At 39.8% G+C, this 15,776-nt stretch overlaps 1 protein-coding gene across 6 annotated transcripts in view; it reads right to left on the bottom strand.

The window, feature by feature from the left end:
- The window catches only part of CIT (citron rho-interacting serine/threonine kinase), a 69,174-nt gene that overhangs the window by 37,862 nt on the left and 15,536 nt on the right, over window positions 1–15,776 (bottom strand). For 4 of the 6 annotated variants that reach the window (XM_057374189.1, XM_057374188.1, XM_057374184.1 and 1 more), the window contains exons 11-18: window positions 9,264–9,369; window positions 8,249–8,392; window positions 6,806–6,925; window positions 3,143–3,313; window positions 2,825–2,884; window positions 2,222–2,275; window positions 965–1,105; window positions 467–592 (exon numbers count right to left, since the gene is read on the bottom strand). In XM_057374189.1, the coding sequence (XP_057230172.1) occupies window positions 467–592; window positions 965–1,105; window positions 2,222–2,275; window positions 2,825–2,884; window positions 3,143–3,313; window positions 6,806–6,925; window positions 8,249–8,392; window positions 9,264–9,369 (922 nt within the window). The remainder of the gene's footprint in view (window positions 1–466; window positions 593–964; window positions 1,106–2,221; window positions 2,276–2,824; window positions 2,885–3,142; window positions 3,314–6,805; window positions 6,926–8,248; window positions 8,393–9,263; window positions 9,370–15,776) is intronic. The other 2 variants (XM_057374185.1, XM_057374187.1) reach the window with 1 other exon arrangement.

The following is a 15,776-nucleotide window of genomic DNA, read 5'->3' as shown; positions in this document are numbered from 1 at the left end:
GGTTTCCTAACAAATATCTTTGGAGMTGAACAGTTTGGATGACTAATTTCTCTCTGCTTCAAAATGTAAGCATTTCTAATGGATCTGACCTCTAAATTCCTCTGCAATTTACTTTAAAAAGTAGATGGTTTTGTTGTTGCAGTAACCTGCCCTCAGAATGTTTTCCCTCTGAAACAATCACTAGGTAAATAATTGAAATATTATTATGTTGACTGARAAGTTTTCCCACTGAGATGACTAAAGTTTTGAAGCACTGTTAAGACTAAAGGTACAGGAGTGAGTTTGTAACTAGAGGTGCAAATAATATTTGAGTGCTTAAGCTTTCTCCATTATGACTGGTACAAGAAACAAATCCCTTTATTCAACAACTTCCACCTTATTCAATGCAGTTCTATGTCTTCCGATACTTCCCTACCCCTTTGTTACAAACCCTTGCCCTCTAAGTTTCATTTTCACCTCTGCTTACCAGAATTTTTTCAGCCATCTGTTGAATCTGTTGAGATTTAGTTTGAATGTCTTCTTTTAGACGGTTTTCTCTTCGTTCCACAGTCTCTAATCTCTTCACTTGGTTCTCCAGAGAATGGCGCCGTTCCTGCAGAGCAATTAGGAGCTGCTGTTTAGGCCACCCAACTCTGCACTAGCACAAAGCAAGGAGTAGTTTCTAGAGAAAATAGGCTAAAGTAGTCAATATGTATGGTTGGCTTTCATATTTGAAATCCTCATCATGCCTCAAATCCCCCCGGCTAACCACATGTCTGTGTTGACTCCTCACTGAAAATCAAACCCCTCTGTTTTCTCCAAAGAAATATGTTTTTTTAATTAAAAATAGATTAATGTCTAACTACACTTTCCCCTGAAGAATTACCACAGGAATACATGCTGTTCAGAGTCAGCCAGATGAGGGTTCCTAAACTAAGACACATCCCAATAACTCATTTACTCTAGACAGACACTCTCCCCTCACCTCCGCTTCAAGCAATTTTTTCTTCATGCTTTCGTTAGAATCTTCCCGGTTCTGCAATTTCTCCAACTCCTTCTCAGCTCTCTCCTTTGCCTGACGGATATTCTGCAGGAGCTCAGTTGCCTCTGAGCTGGCTTTTACAGCCTAAAGGTCAAAAGAGAAGGAAAAAAGGTGCTATCGGAAAAGCACACACAAAAATTTGCTGTGTGGAAGGTTCAGAATTTCAAGGTGGTCAACATTATGAATAAAACCAACACAGAACTTTGGCCTAACAGTCCAAATTAACATGTGCAGGAGTCCAAATTCTGTTACATAATTCTATTCCACAAAAAAATAAAATCTAGGATGCACATGTTTGTCTTGCTTTAGTGTAAGTTTCTGCTTGGCTCTACATCCCAAAAGTTAAATCTACCCGAAAATTCAGCTCMCGTTCTTGGAAAGAAGTCACAAAATACTCTTACTAAATGATTAGGAGAATAACCTGTTGGCTTATAGAAAATTCTTTGGCATCAATGCAGGTAGCAAATGAGATGGGGTTAAAACACGATTGTTTTGAAATATTAGAAGTACTATTTTGATGTAGTTTTGGCCTCCTATTCATATTCATGATCATTAACCCTTGAAAAAGCTCTCTGTCAGCAGGTGCCAAGTTTGAAAAGCTCAATCAGGGGATTATCATGACAACCCCTCTCTTTTCTGCTGAAGGATTCCAATGACAGAAGTTCCTTGACTGTTCTTACAATGACACCTGAAGTGCCAGACTGACCACRACACCAAACATTAGATATTCTGCATACATTGATAAGGTGTTTTAATGCTGTTGTGAATCCTTATCATTCAACTTTTTTACTGTGAAAAGCTGAACTGTTAAGTGATTAAAGTATAGTGGGAGACTAAACCAAKCCCTACATGTGTTTTACTAGTGAGCTAAAACCAGCTGAACCTCTCTTCAGAAGCAAGGGACCACTGCACTGCCCAGAGCATACCCAAACAGGCCTTTAAATGAGAATTTCTCTACACTACTCCAGCTCTGACTCAGCTTCATTTGTAAAAATAAACTCTGTTGACATGTCTCAAGAGCCAAAAGCATATAGAGAGCACCAGTGATTTCAGATACCAGTTCCCACCCCCTTTTCCTTATCATCCCCCATGCTATGACTAATTCTATTTTTGAGGGTAAAACAAAGTGCATCCCTCCTCTTCATTAAGGTTTCACTGGAAAATCTTGTGAAAAACTCGCTTTCACCACCCAGTCGTTACCTTTGTCAGCTTTTCCTGCAGCTCCTGGATTTTGGCCTGCTGCTCTGTATTGATCTGTAGTTAGATAAAAAGATGGAGGGAAAGAGTCAAAACCAAAAGGAGAAAATAGTCTTCACTTATGATGCCATACTTGTTTTAATTCGCTTCCCAAAAATCTTTATTTCCCCTATACATTCCAACACACCAAAACACTCCTTGGCAAATCCATTCCCCTCTTCCTACCTTCCAGTTGATTTCATATTTTGGTTACCGAGTAGATTGTTCAGTGTGAGAACACTCAAAATGCTTTTTGGTTTTTATTTGCTGTTCTTTATGAATAAAGAAAACCCTGATGTATCCCCAACCTAACTCCAAACTCAGATGACACATAACAGCCTGTCTTTGCCTGGCTTCTCAACACAGCCCATTAAGAACATGTTATCCAGAGACAGCTTTATATCAAATCAGAAAGAGCAGTGAATCACACCAAGATGTCTTAAGGACTAAAATGAAATGAGGTGGGCTGTGAGGCCATGCATGCCACTGACTAACCATTCATTCTTGGTTTCTGTGCACAACATGAAAAAAACAGGAAGCAAATTCTAGGACACTGAAGTAACATACCTTTTCCAGTTTGGAATACAATTCTCCTGCTTCATTTTTACCTTGATCTTTAACCTGTAACTTAAATATAAAATACATAAAAATCTCAGGCAAAGCCAGGCTTCTATTCAGTCATCACCTCATGCAATTTGAACACTAGGAGTCACACAAAGTATAAATCACATTATTTTGAGTGTACAACTGAAAAACACGTTGTATGAGTTGCACAAACCACGCTAATCTTTGAAGGGCACGCCCACAACCTGTGTGTGCATGTGTCAAACGGCACTAGAAAATTCCAGCAAGCTTCAGCCCCCTCTCTCATGAAGCCTAAACTACCTTTTGCAGTTTGTTGTGGCATTCGGCAGCTTTACGTTTGAATTCCTCAGCTGCCAGTCGGGACTCCCTCAACTCCGACTCATAAAGATCGCTGCGCCTGCGAGCTGAGATCAGATCCTCTTCCAACTGGTTCATCATCAGCCTCATTTCTTCTACTTGGGCTTGGTATTCCTGTAGTTGGGGTGGAAGGGAAGGAGAAGGGATTACAGTTTAGAGGCAAGAGGGGAAATGCTTGGAGCAGCAGATTCCAGAACACTGAGTGCAGGCAAAAGATGCATTTAAGAGGGTGTAGAAGAAAGGTAAAGTACAAAATCAAACRGTAAAAACTAACTCAAATAACATCCACGGTATTCTGGTTTGAGTCTTGCCACTTTCAACTCAATACCTCAAAGTCAAAACATTGACTTTTTGAGAGTGCAGGAATACATACATACAATCTACATACAAATGATAAAAATTACTTACATGTCTAATTTCTGAAACAGAAATGTGCCTTTGAGTTGATGTCTCTACTAAATGCCCAGATGCTCCCTCAAGATCTATTTTCTCAGGCTGATAACATGACAGTTATCACAGATCTGCAYAGCTTGGGTAAAAGGAAAGAAGGAGAAGCAGAGGGGTAGCACACTGTGGCTTCCAGCCATCAGCTATTTTCTCTTGACAGAGTTAGAAAGRATCACATTGCTCTGTATGGGAGACAATCTAAAATCAAATATTATCTTAGAAAAACTATCTGAAACTCACATTGCCCATAGAAGATACTTGCCTATACAGGCAGAAATAAAGATTCCCCATGCCAGAGACTACAAGACAGGGCATTTGGATGGGGAAGGTRGGAGAAGAAAAGAACATTTGAATTGACTTTCTCAATGAGACGGGGAACTCAGACTGAGACTAGCTTGACAGATTACATCACATACCTTCACTAGAAAAAAAATTAATTATTTAGCATTTACTAARTCCTCTAAGTGTGCAGTTCATAAAATTACTCTAAAGCAAAAACCCCTCCAAAACCAAAGTATTTTTATGAAGCTGAGAACAAGTAGAAAACATGCACATCAAGAGATGGGAACAGAGATTATGAAGGACTGACAGTGGGGGAGTCTATCTTTCTTYCCATTTTAATACCTTACAGTATGCCTGACTACCCCCATATTCAGAAGAGTAACTGTCTCGTGACAGAATCGGGTTTGTCATCGCTCTCTCCAGACAGGCAGCTGCTTTCAGGGAGACAAGTGACTGCAGGAGCACTGACCCTGATGCCAGCCCCTCATTCTCCAGCATGGAGACCTTATGCAGATATTGAAAGAAGCTGGGCCTTTAGCAGAATGTTTTACTGTCCCTTACAGGGAGCAAAGAATGGTTCTTTGGTTTGTAATCCCAAACTTGATTCTCCAGTTTGTAAGCCAGACAGGGACCTACTCTTTCTAGTTCATCTCCTGTGGAAGGATGATTTTTTTTTTCTTGCTGGAAAGAATTAGAGCTTTTTTATAACTAAGCACGTATTAGCTCAAATATTTTCATACAAATACATTTATGACTAAAAAAAGACAGAACAGTTTGAAGGAATAAATGTTCTGCTCAGAAATCCTAATTTGTTTAGACTTTCTAAAATATTGGCCTTTATATCAGCAAACATTTGACTAAAGAATTACAGGTATGACAATARTTGCCACTGTGACAATGAGTGTTTGGGAAGGGAGGAGAATGGGGAGGGAGAAAAGAAGAAAGAAGAGGAGATAATTAGTAATATTTCAGKTTTTCYTGTTYTATCACATTTGTAAGACTATCTTCRAATAAGTCTCAAGWTCAGGTCAGAGGAACAGGCCACACTACTCAAGGCAACACAGGACAAACCTCTGGGATATGCACTAGTCAGAGTTTTAAAATATCAAGAGGTATTTAAGTGCATATTACTGGGCAAGCAAAGTTCAGAGCATGTACCTGAAGCAAATCACATCAGGGAACTACACAGAAATGAGTGGGGCTTTCAAACAATACAGATTCTGATTTGTTGCGAGTTTGTTAGTACAATTCTTCATCAAATAACAACCAGAGCACATGTTTAGTTAAAACAAAAAAATCCAAAACAAAACAAAACAAAAACCAAACACACACCCCAAACAAACAAAAAAACCCATAAACCCACCAAGCTCTTCTATCCAAGTACCTGAGGTTAAGTTGAACCTACAGCCTTGCCCTGAAAATAYCAAATGCCTAATTATGGGGTTTTGAAGATTCTGATTTGCTGTTGATTTGACTCATTCTCTCTCAAGCCTCATGTTTYCAACAGCAAAATTCTAAGGGACTCTTCCAACTCTCAGTTCTCTCTGAATTAAAAATCATGGCCCAAGTCTTTAATGGCCAAGATCCACCTGGTCATATGAGTCAGCACAAATCTCTCAGCATTTTTGGTCAAGATGTTCTTGCACACGTGTCTCAGATAGTTCAAAAGGCCACTGCAGACATTGAAGTCTGCAGGATATTACAGATTCATTTGTTGAACTAAGCAGCCTCTTTATGTCATTGCGAATCTTCACAAGCCAAACGAAGAGACTCTGGGACAAAGCATTTGATTAAAAATTACTTCCATTATGTTTCCTCTGTTACATGTGTCTTACTGCCTAAGAATCCATGGATATTTAAAATCATCAAAAATGTTCCACATTTCAGTATTTAAAGCAACTTTGCTAGCAAAGCACCAGAGGAGAGAGCAGGGAGCTTTAGATCCCTTGTATTACATAAAACAACCACCCAGAAGAATGCTGGGGAAGTCTATGGAGGCCAGCTACATCCAGAGGGTTGGGTTTGCATTTCATTACTTTTTACATAAGAGCTACTCATGTCTGGAGAATTATTACCAAGGTTTCTGYGCTTCCTTGTCTCAGAGACTTTGAAATGAGTCAGTTAATGTTTGTAAAGTGCTTTGAAGATGAAAACCAACAGATAATTACAAAGAATTGTTTGAATGCTATAGCAAATTTCAATTTCTTTTTCTCAATGCAGTATGTTGCTGYTAATTCATAAAACTGAATGGGTGCTCTCTTGCAATAACCACATTTGTCACAATATTTTCATTTAWTTTTGACTTTTTTTCCTTATGAACAGCTATATGAATTAATGAGTTTTCAACATTATTTGGGTGGAAAATTATTAATTTCTACTYTGCAAACAGATCAAATCAAGAAAAGAACAGTTAGGCAACACACATTCTATTTTGACACATGATAAAGCATTTAAAATGCTTTATAGATGAGGAAGAAAAAAGAAAATTACACAAAATTCAGGTTACCTCAGTTGTCTCCCAGGTGGAGATTCATTAACTTGTGAAATTTCCATACCTTAACCATTTTAAATGGATAGGTCATTTCTAGTGCAGCATGTTACTAAAGCATTGCAACTTTCTCCTAAGCTGATTTTATACCACAGTACTTTCAGGACTAGGAAAAGAAAAGMATGAAGTCTGGAGTTTGTGCTTACTTGCAAAACACACAAGTGGAATTTTGTCACTTCCTATATCGTTCAGGAACCCATGTGAAATCACACAGCTTGGGAGTTATCACAGCCTATCAACACCAAACACAATCCTGGCACCAGAGCTAGAATATGCCAAGAATGCCTATTTGTGGGCAGCCACTCTGCTCCCCAAAGAAGCAGGAATACCTGTTCTTTGATCTCTTGCAGTTTTCGGCTTTGCTCTCTGATATCATGAAGTAGCTGTAGTGCCTTATCATCTTCCTGAGACACCTCCATCCGTGCCTGCTCCAGGCTTCGCTTTAAGCTCTGCAGAAAGCAAAATGTTCAATACATAGGCTTTGGTTTCTCAAATGGTTGTATAATGAAGATCTTTAGTTACACAAATGCCTCCTTGACTGCAGTGAGGCATCAAAAAAATGGAGGTACCAGTGATGGAACCCTAATGAAATTCATGGCTAGTGCTGCTCCTATCTGAACAGAAGCAGCCCATTTTACAAACACTGTTTACTCAAATCTTAGTTCAAATCTTCACTTCCTCGAACCAGGTTTTGAGACAAAAACCAAACACAGATCACAAAAGGCATCCATTATTGACAGCACTTATCTATATTTTATCCACCACTATTAATTCGCAACCTAGATACAATCCTTCARCTTCACATTACTTACATTTTTCTTGCTGCTGTTAAGTGAATCAAATGTTTTAATCCCTGTTAAACTTCCACAAGGAACAGAAGAGCCGAGTCTGTATCTCACCATATGCCTTACCTGCAAATTTGGACCTACCAGTGGAGTGGTCCTCCTATCAACTTATTCATCAACAGAAAATACAAATTGAATTTTATTTATTTACCTAGTAGCACTGGGTATAGGAAAATCACTTGGCCCCATTTTAAGATGTGCTTCCCAACAAACCAACCCCTCAGAAATGGTTTTCAATTCTCTGGAACAGAGTATTAGCTGCACTTTTGTTTTCGGTACAAGAGAGGAAACATAATTATATATCCAACTGAAAATACAGAGACTATCAACTAGAATGAAAATATCSTCACTGGAAACCTGCCAGGACAACCGGGCAGACATTCCAGCTCTCATGAAAAATGCCAAACGACTTTTGAAGACATGGTTTTACAGGCTCATTTTTATATTCTACCTGAAAAATAGCACCTGTCCTAGATCCTCCCTGACACTGTGCTGGGGAAGTGGATCAGTCTGAACTCAGGACACCACAGATGGAGGCAACACCACTGYTTCCTAATCCTATTTGTTCTTGAAGAATTCTGTCTAGGCACTGATTAGGCCCCATCCTCTTCTGGCTAAGAAACCTTCAAGAAGCACAAMCCAGGCATGTTCTAGCACAGCCAGTTAGACAAACATCACAAAGAGTTTCAGCAAGACCAGGACAGTAGTCACTCCTGCGTGATCTGAGCACACGACCATGAAACAACATTTGGATAAAACTACCGAGCAAGCTTTTGCAAACAATTCAGGGCTCCATGTTCAACAGATATCCTCTCACATGGTATTTTCTCTCCATCAAGTACCCCACTGAAAGCATGATGGAAGAGAAAGACAAAGACCACCAGATCTCAGGCCTTCAGAGCTGAAAGGACTGGGGTAAGGGCTCACACTGCATTCTGTGATATAGGTGGCCAGGTCCTGCTCCAGGAGGGATCGCTGGGTCTCAGAGGCTTTCAGTTCCACCTCCTTTTGGCTAAGTACAGCCTCCACCTCTGACACTCTCCGGTGCAACCGCGTCATTTCCTGCTCCATCTGCAATAAATATCAAGAGGTTATAAAGGGGGGCTTCAAAAGCTTTGTTAACTGCTACTTTCAGAGCTTTCTTTGTAAGGAATTTGTCTCCAAGAGACTGCTAGCTATGTTTCTCCAAATGGTGTTTAAATTCCGATACCATTGTCTCTGCTCCAGGAATGYACAGTTCTTCTTAAGGACAAGTAGTAAGTCTAAGTCACCCCATTCATTCAAGCTGCTTGTTCATATTCAGTCATTCTTCGAACCCCAGTTAGCAAAGAAGACACAATCATTTTTCACCTGACTTGCAGAGATGGGTCACTTTAACCTTATCCCAAATCCATGCTGGACCAGAAGATGGTTTCCCCCCATCTCCTTGTCAGGARCAAATGGTCAAATCCAGAACAGAGCAGGGAGAAAAGTAATGGAATTCTCATAAAAGTCTCAGACAAGCAGTGTGTGTTAAAAGACTCCAACCAGGTTCCYTTTATTGGAGCACAGCCACTGTTACAAGACGTTCACCATAAGCAGTGACGTGACAACAGTTATATAAGCAGGAGCTGATGAGTGAGGAAGAGCCCTCAGAACAGTACTGCTGTAATGTGTGTCTGATGAAGAGGCAGGGCCTGCAGGAAGAAGCAGTCGTCTGTAGCACGCTGAGAAAAGCACTGTTTAAAATCCAGAGCCGCTTCTTGTTAAGTTAAAAGTATCTACAGCAACAGCATGGCCTAAATTCATCTCCCTTTGTACTGGACAGGAAGCCACCTCTCTGAAGGAAAAGCACTTTGCCCACCAYGAGTCTGGATGATCAGCAGCATCTGACAGATCCCCGGACATACAGTGGTTGCAGACTCCTGGAGCAATGGGTGTGGCCAATCGCATAAATAAATACCTTGTGACACTTGTCCTGGGCGTCTTGGAGTTCTTTGCTCTTGAGAAGAAGTGTCTTTTCCATGGAGCTGACCTTGGCTGGGGAATCCACACTTGAAAAAACAGATCTAAAAGAGCAAAGCCAAACAGCACATGAATGTGGGCAAAAGGTACAGAAATCTGACTTATGCAGCCCCTGTAAAGTCATTGGGTACTTACTTATTCCAGGATAAAAGAAATATGATTGTGCAGCAATCACAGTCTAACAGCCATCATTGCAGATCAAACGTACCATAAAAGCTAATGACAGTACATCATTATTAAATAATCCATGTGTACTTCTAGTTACAAAATTAATATTTGCCATCAGYGGCTACGTCACAGTGCAAAACAATAAATCACAGCAGAAGTTTTGCATGATTGGTAGGGATTTACAGGTGCAATAAAAACAAAGCATAAAGTCAACGTCACCATTTGGAAAGATAACAAATTTTCAGAGAAATGCTTTTTATTTGGTACTTTATTTTCAAACAGGTTTTTAAATTATCATCGAAGTATAAAAGCCCTAAAAACTTCAACATGTCATAATCTGCACCACAGGAAGAAGAATTTAATATCCTTAGTTACATTCTGTGAATCAAAATTGAAACTTCTCTAACCCAATTCATATGATCCCTACAAACCCAATCAATATCAATATGATTAGTCACACTGCAGAACTTCAGAGTTACACTTARAAGTAATTTTTTTTCCTGAGACACAACTGTACTGCTCAAAACAATTTGAATTCAGAAACCTGGGAAAATATTTACTTGTTCTTAAGCTTTCTATCTAATTGGGGCTCAGGATTTAAGAAGTTTGCCACTCCTGTTAGTTTAAATTTATTCTAGAAAAGCATAGGAAGCCACCTGATGTTTAGGAGCGTATTTTTAGCACTTTGCAGTCTTAAATATGCAACCTGCAACCAAAAAATTAAGTACACATATCAAAACACAATTTTAAAAATCACATTCTCCCTCGCATCAAATGATTCAGCCTAGAGACTGAAGCAGCTCAGTGTTAACTGATAGATGAAAACRCAGCAGTACAATGAAGGTGCTAATAAAAGATCACACAGGCTGCCCACACGTTGCTTTCTGCTTCTCCTGGCCACAGTTTGGTGTGCAGCCAGTTATCCCCATGGAGAGAAAGGAGCTTTGAGCAGCTCTCTGCATAGAGCCAGACACCCACACACAGCAGCACAGGCTCCTCTCAACACCAAGGAAAGTTTCATTCCATCACCACCATTTTCTGAGAAAAACCTACTCCTTAATCCAACTGGATATGCAGCAGAGGCACAGAAAGATATCCGTGGATTTTTATAAAAATGCAGCGACATTTCTGTATCCAACAGATCTTCAGCACCACCACCTCGAGCAGTCATTAGGAAGCACTGTTTTAATATCAGCAAACAAACACAGCAAAATCCACCAATGCTGCCTTGAAAGGTCAAATATTAATATATCACTTCAGAAACCTGATATGGAAAAACTTAGAAGAAAGAATCCTGCATGCCAATGATACAGATATGATCAGGACTTACTAAAAAAGAAAATGTTTAAAATTAATGCTCTTATACAGCATTCCTTTAGCCCTGGTCCAATCAATCTGATCCGTCAAATTACCATATTTAAAAATCAATTTATAAAGCGTGTCTATACTCCTACAGAGAAAAAGCAACCATCTGAGAAAGATGCATATTAAATCCCATAACAGCTGGGTGTACAAACAAGGCTAAAAATGAATAGTTGAGAAAAGCAGTCTAAAAATACAAATTAAAGCTCACATTAACTAAAAAAGACACTAAGGAATCTGCTTTCAAATGTTAATCAAATATATGTAAATAGTTGCAAATATGTACTGAGACAAGTCTGAAAATCTTCTTATAATAAAAATTTAGTTTTACAGGTCTGAGCTGTATTGGCTAAAGCAATCTTTTTTTAAATTACAGTTTAAACCTTACCATCATTTTTTTACTTCCATTCTTTTAGATCTGARGCATTACCTAAGAAAACTCTAGCCAGTTCTTACAGACCTGGTTTTATTTGTGGCTTCTATTCCACCTCCCCAAAGGAGCTAATTTTATGAGTTATTTTTTGCTTATTTATTTTATTTGCTATTAAAAGAATCAGAGCCTAATATTACAGGCACCATTTTGCATTTCAAAAACTTCTCCTGGTAAGCCAGCTGAAAGCATCCCCAGGCACTGCAAGCCAGGCAGGAACAGGAGGGATTCAAGGAAGCAGATGCAGAGCTCTGTAAAAGGCAGATGTTTCAGCCAGGTGGGATGGGATGGAATGGGATGGAATGGGATGGGATACAGGAGATTGACCAAGTTTGGATTTCATGAGGTGACTGCAGAGGGAGCTCCTCCTCAGGGTTGGTGTTGGCTTTGTAAGGGGAGACAAGGCTACAGACAGAACTACAATCTTCCTCATCCCTTTCCAAAGTGARGAAGAAATTCCTTAAAAATATATGTTCTGGTGACACAATGATTTTCCTGCCATGGAAACAGTACATCTAATCCCCAAAGGAAGCTGATCTCAGTTAGCACTGGACACACAGTTTTTAGGAGACACACTTTCCCAGTAATTCTTTCCTGTGTACAAATTGTATTAGAACAACTTCCTGAACATCCATACAACCTTCAAAGTATCAGAAAGGGGCAGACAGAGGAAATCAAGAGAAATGGAATACTGGCTAATCTAATAAGCCTTGTCATGGTGATAGAAGCTCTCAACTGAGCATGACAAGGTGGAAAATACCCACATTTCTGGGGCACTTATATTCTTCCTCAGTCAGCATCATTGCAGAAATTAAACACACACAATCCAACATCAAAAGCCATGATGCAAAGCTATCATTCAGGCTGGGACCATCTCAGAGTATTTCATTTAATTAACTGCTACATCTGGATCAATTCTCTTAGCACAACAGAGCAGTTTCTGCTGTTTCCTCTCAAGTGTGAAAAAAAAATTAACAAAAGGTAACCAGCTCCATCAACAAGGAAATTGCAATAAAAGATTAAAAAAACCCCAAAGTCAAGTGCAGAGTTCCAAGCTCTGATAGCACTGGCTGTGCCAAYTTACTTTCCAAAGAAGCAGTGCCTGCATGACTAAAAGTCAAGTTAACTTAGWGCTGTCTGGTGATTCCACAGCTACATCAGCAGCAGCCTCAAGCAGCAGAATGATCAGAAATGGTGCTGGTTGTGTAAAAGCTCCTTCATTCCTAACRCAGCTGAGATGAAGGAGGAAAAAGCATTGGCATAGGAAAAGCTCCAGGCTGATTCTTGGTATCAAACTCATACCTTGGGTACCACATCACACCTCGTAACTTCCTGTGTCCTTTTCTGCCACTGTCCTAAACCCCCAATTCACCTGTGCTTCTTCCTTCTCACAATGATTGGCACCATCTGTCCTAATCCTGGCCCCCACACACCATGCTGATAATCTCATYCCCCAGTCCTCATGCTCTATTCTTTTTAGCATTATACTCATCTGTACCTTCCGCCCCCTCGTAAATGCTTGCTCAGGCCTAAAAAAAAAACCAACCAAAAACAAACAGTGATACCATCAATCTGTGAATAGAGCTCGCTGAAGCAAAGCATATTTTTGGTCTGCTCATCCTGTGCTTCCTCTTTCATCTATCTTTGGTGAAAGAGCTTACCAGAACCCGACAAACTGTTGGAAGAAATCAGTAGTCCTTCTTTTTGGGGGAAAGGCCCATTTTAACTCTCAGTATTTTATAATGACAGTCATGAATCCATATCAAATTTTTGAATTAAAAAACCTTGACCTCAGTAATCCAAAACAAACCACAAAACAAACCCCCAAATCTTGAGAAATACCACTTCTTAGGACCTTACAGAGAGGACATAGGCAGACAAAAATTTGCATAATAAACTATTTTTTTAATTAGGAATTTATTTTTATTGGGTATTTTGATATATTTTATTTGGTATTTATTTTTATTAGGCACTAATTTTATTAGGTACTTATTTTTATTAGGCAGTTTGGTATATTTGGTTAGCCCTGGATCTGTAACGTATTTATCTTATGCCTTCAGGCTTCTGCTAGTCACCTGCAAAGGACAAGAACGATTTTCTTCCACCACTTGATGCATATTTTTGGCAGCTAAGGGTTTCTGTCACTTGTTCTAAGCACTGGAGATCAGCCATGGTTAGGKACAGGAAGTAAGGTGGGGCTGGCTTTTAATGGAATTAAACTCTTGGTTGCCTCTTATCTTGTCACAGTCACACGCTTGCAGCCAAACCAGCAGCCAGATTTGCAGTCAGACAGGCTTTTCTCCCCCACATCCACAATTCAGAGGCCATGATGGGAGAAGGAGGTAGCTGGTCCTCCTCTGCAGCCTCAGCCCAGCTCCCCAAAGCACACAGCACATTTACTTCAACACTTTGCTAGCACAGAAACCCATGACTTAGGCAATGTCCTTGATTTCTCCTGATTGCTGCCTATAACACATTATTGTCATGGATCTCAGATTTGTGAGAGGGTCACAAATTCTTCCMAATTCTCACAGTATGGGGCAACTGTAATCCATTGCATCCTCCTAAACTATATACCAACTATATAATTCCTGGCAACAGGTTTAAGTGACTTAGACAAAGCCTCCTAGCCCTAAATCATTGGGAGAGTAGAAAAGAGAACTTCTGTTATCCTTCTTTTGTCCCTTTTTTCAGCTGTGTTTCCTCTGAAGCATTTGAAATTCCCAGCTCAGCCATAGCTTCTTACTGTCCAGTGGACAAGGGCAAGAGAAGAACTCTCACCTTCGTAGGTTTGGCAGCCCCCAGATTAAAAGTGCTCAAAGTTTCAAGGACCTTGTTCCTGGCACTCTGCAGTTGCCTGGCCTTACTGTGAGCAGCACTAGAGGGTTCGTGCTGCAGACAGGAAAATAGATCTGCATCACTTAGCAACCATAAGGTTAGACTTCCACAGRAAAGATTTTTTAAAAAATTCTGGACTGATAAACTTCATGACTTAGGACGGACCTTCCAGAGAAGACATCCCAAGACTCACAACAGATAAACCCACTCCACACTTTACTGGTCTTCATATAAGAATTTGATTTGCACGGTAGTGTGAACAGAAACAGCACTGCATTTCTTCAAGTAAAATATACACCAGAAAATATTTTATAAGTAAGAAGTTATGTTTGTGTCCCATTTGCAGTGATATTGAGAATAAACTAATCACTGCATTATTTAATACAGGTATTTTAAAGTCTCCATAAGCGCTTTGCCATATTTAAATCACCTTCTTAGAATAAAATGCAAGTATTTCTTGCTAAARATACCGAAGTGCATTTATCGAGATCTTACTCAAGCAAAAGAAACCACTAAGATCAACTCATATTAAATTTGGGGGAAAATTAAATATATGATGCCTTTCTGTTCAAATTCAAGAAAAAACAGGCCCCACCAAATAGAAACTTTACTTCAGTCAAAATTTCTGCAGAGAACATTAATCTCTACATTCGTTTGCTATACCTCTTCTCCTCTATACCCAAAATTGAAATATAACCCCATACGCATTTTCGGTACCAGCTCCACAGAGGAAGCACCTCAGTCCATCTGCTCCAGCTCTCTCAGCCTCCAGCACAGTTACACCACTGTTCRGAGACTTTACCCCATACTCCTTCCAGTTCTAGTCCTGGGCCCCATTACATTTATGTTTTTACCACATATATACAGTCATTGTTGAGGTTTTTCTGCCCATTACCTGAATGGCCACATAGCCCTGCTACACGGATTGCAGTTTTCCAGGCAGAAAAAATAACAGCCTAAGTTAGCTCACTCCTAAATAMAGAGAGATTTTTAACCCCAGGTATCTACAGATCTAACATTCCATCCTGATGACAATAATAGATCATTTCACCAAAAGAACACTTTCTGGGGTTTTATACCCTCTCCCTTCCTTCCTCTTTTGCCATAACAGCAACTCTGCTGAGGAAGGACAGCCAAAGATTCCCTTTTTATTTCTGGCATAACCATCATATAACCTTGATTCACGATGTGAGCAAGATCAAAGATGTCAACAGTATCACCAAATTCAGTGGCAAGCTTACTGCAGAGCAACTATCACAACCAATATGACACAAAATGCAAATCAATTAAGACAGATTGACAACAAAGTCCCTGAAGGGAGCAAACCAGCAGCAGCAGGGAACGATGGTTGACACGAAAACACAGTGCATTGAGTCACTAACCCAGCCAAAGCCACTGCGTTCCTGAGAGGCCTCCTGATCCTGAGCTAAGGACTTCCCAACTTAACATACTGCACTAATACTTTTTCAATAGCTCTGTCATCAGAAACCAACCACCCACCACATCAAATGGTTTATATCAYATTAGCTATATTCTTCTTTTTCTCTGACTCCATTCTCTTAGGAAGCATGATTTCTTTCCATTGAAAACCATTTCTCCGAGGTCTTTACATCCCTCCACACACACGTCCAAGTGCACATTTCATTTGAATCT

This window comes from Malurus melanocephalus, unplaced genomic scaffold, assembly GCF_030028575.1.
Source record: "Malurus melanocephalus ecotype Western Australia unplaced genomic scaffold, MMel_1.1 scaffold_219, whole genome shotgun sequence".
NCBI lineage: Eukaryota > Metazoa > Chordata > Aves > Passeriformes > Maluridae > Malurus > Malurus melanocephalus.
Note: the sequence above shows the minus strand (reverse complement) of the source record. Positions and strands in the feature narration are given on the sequence as shown.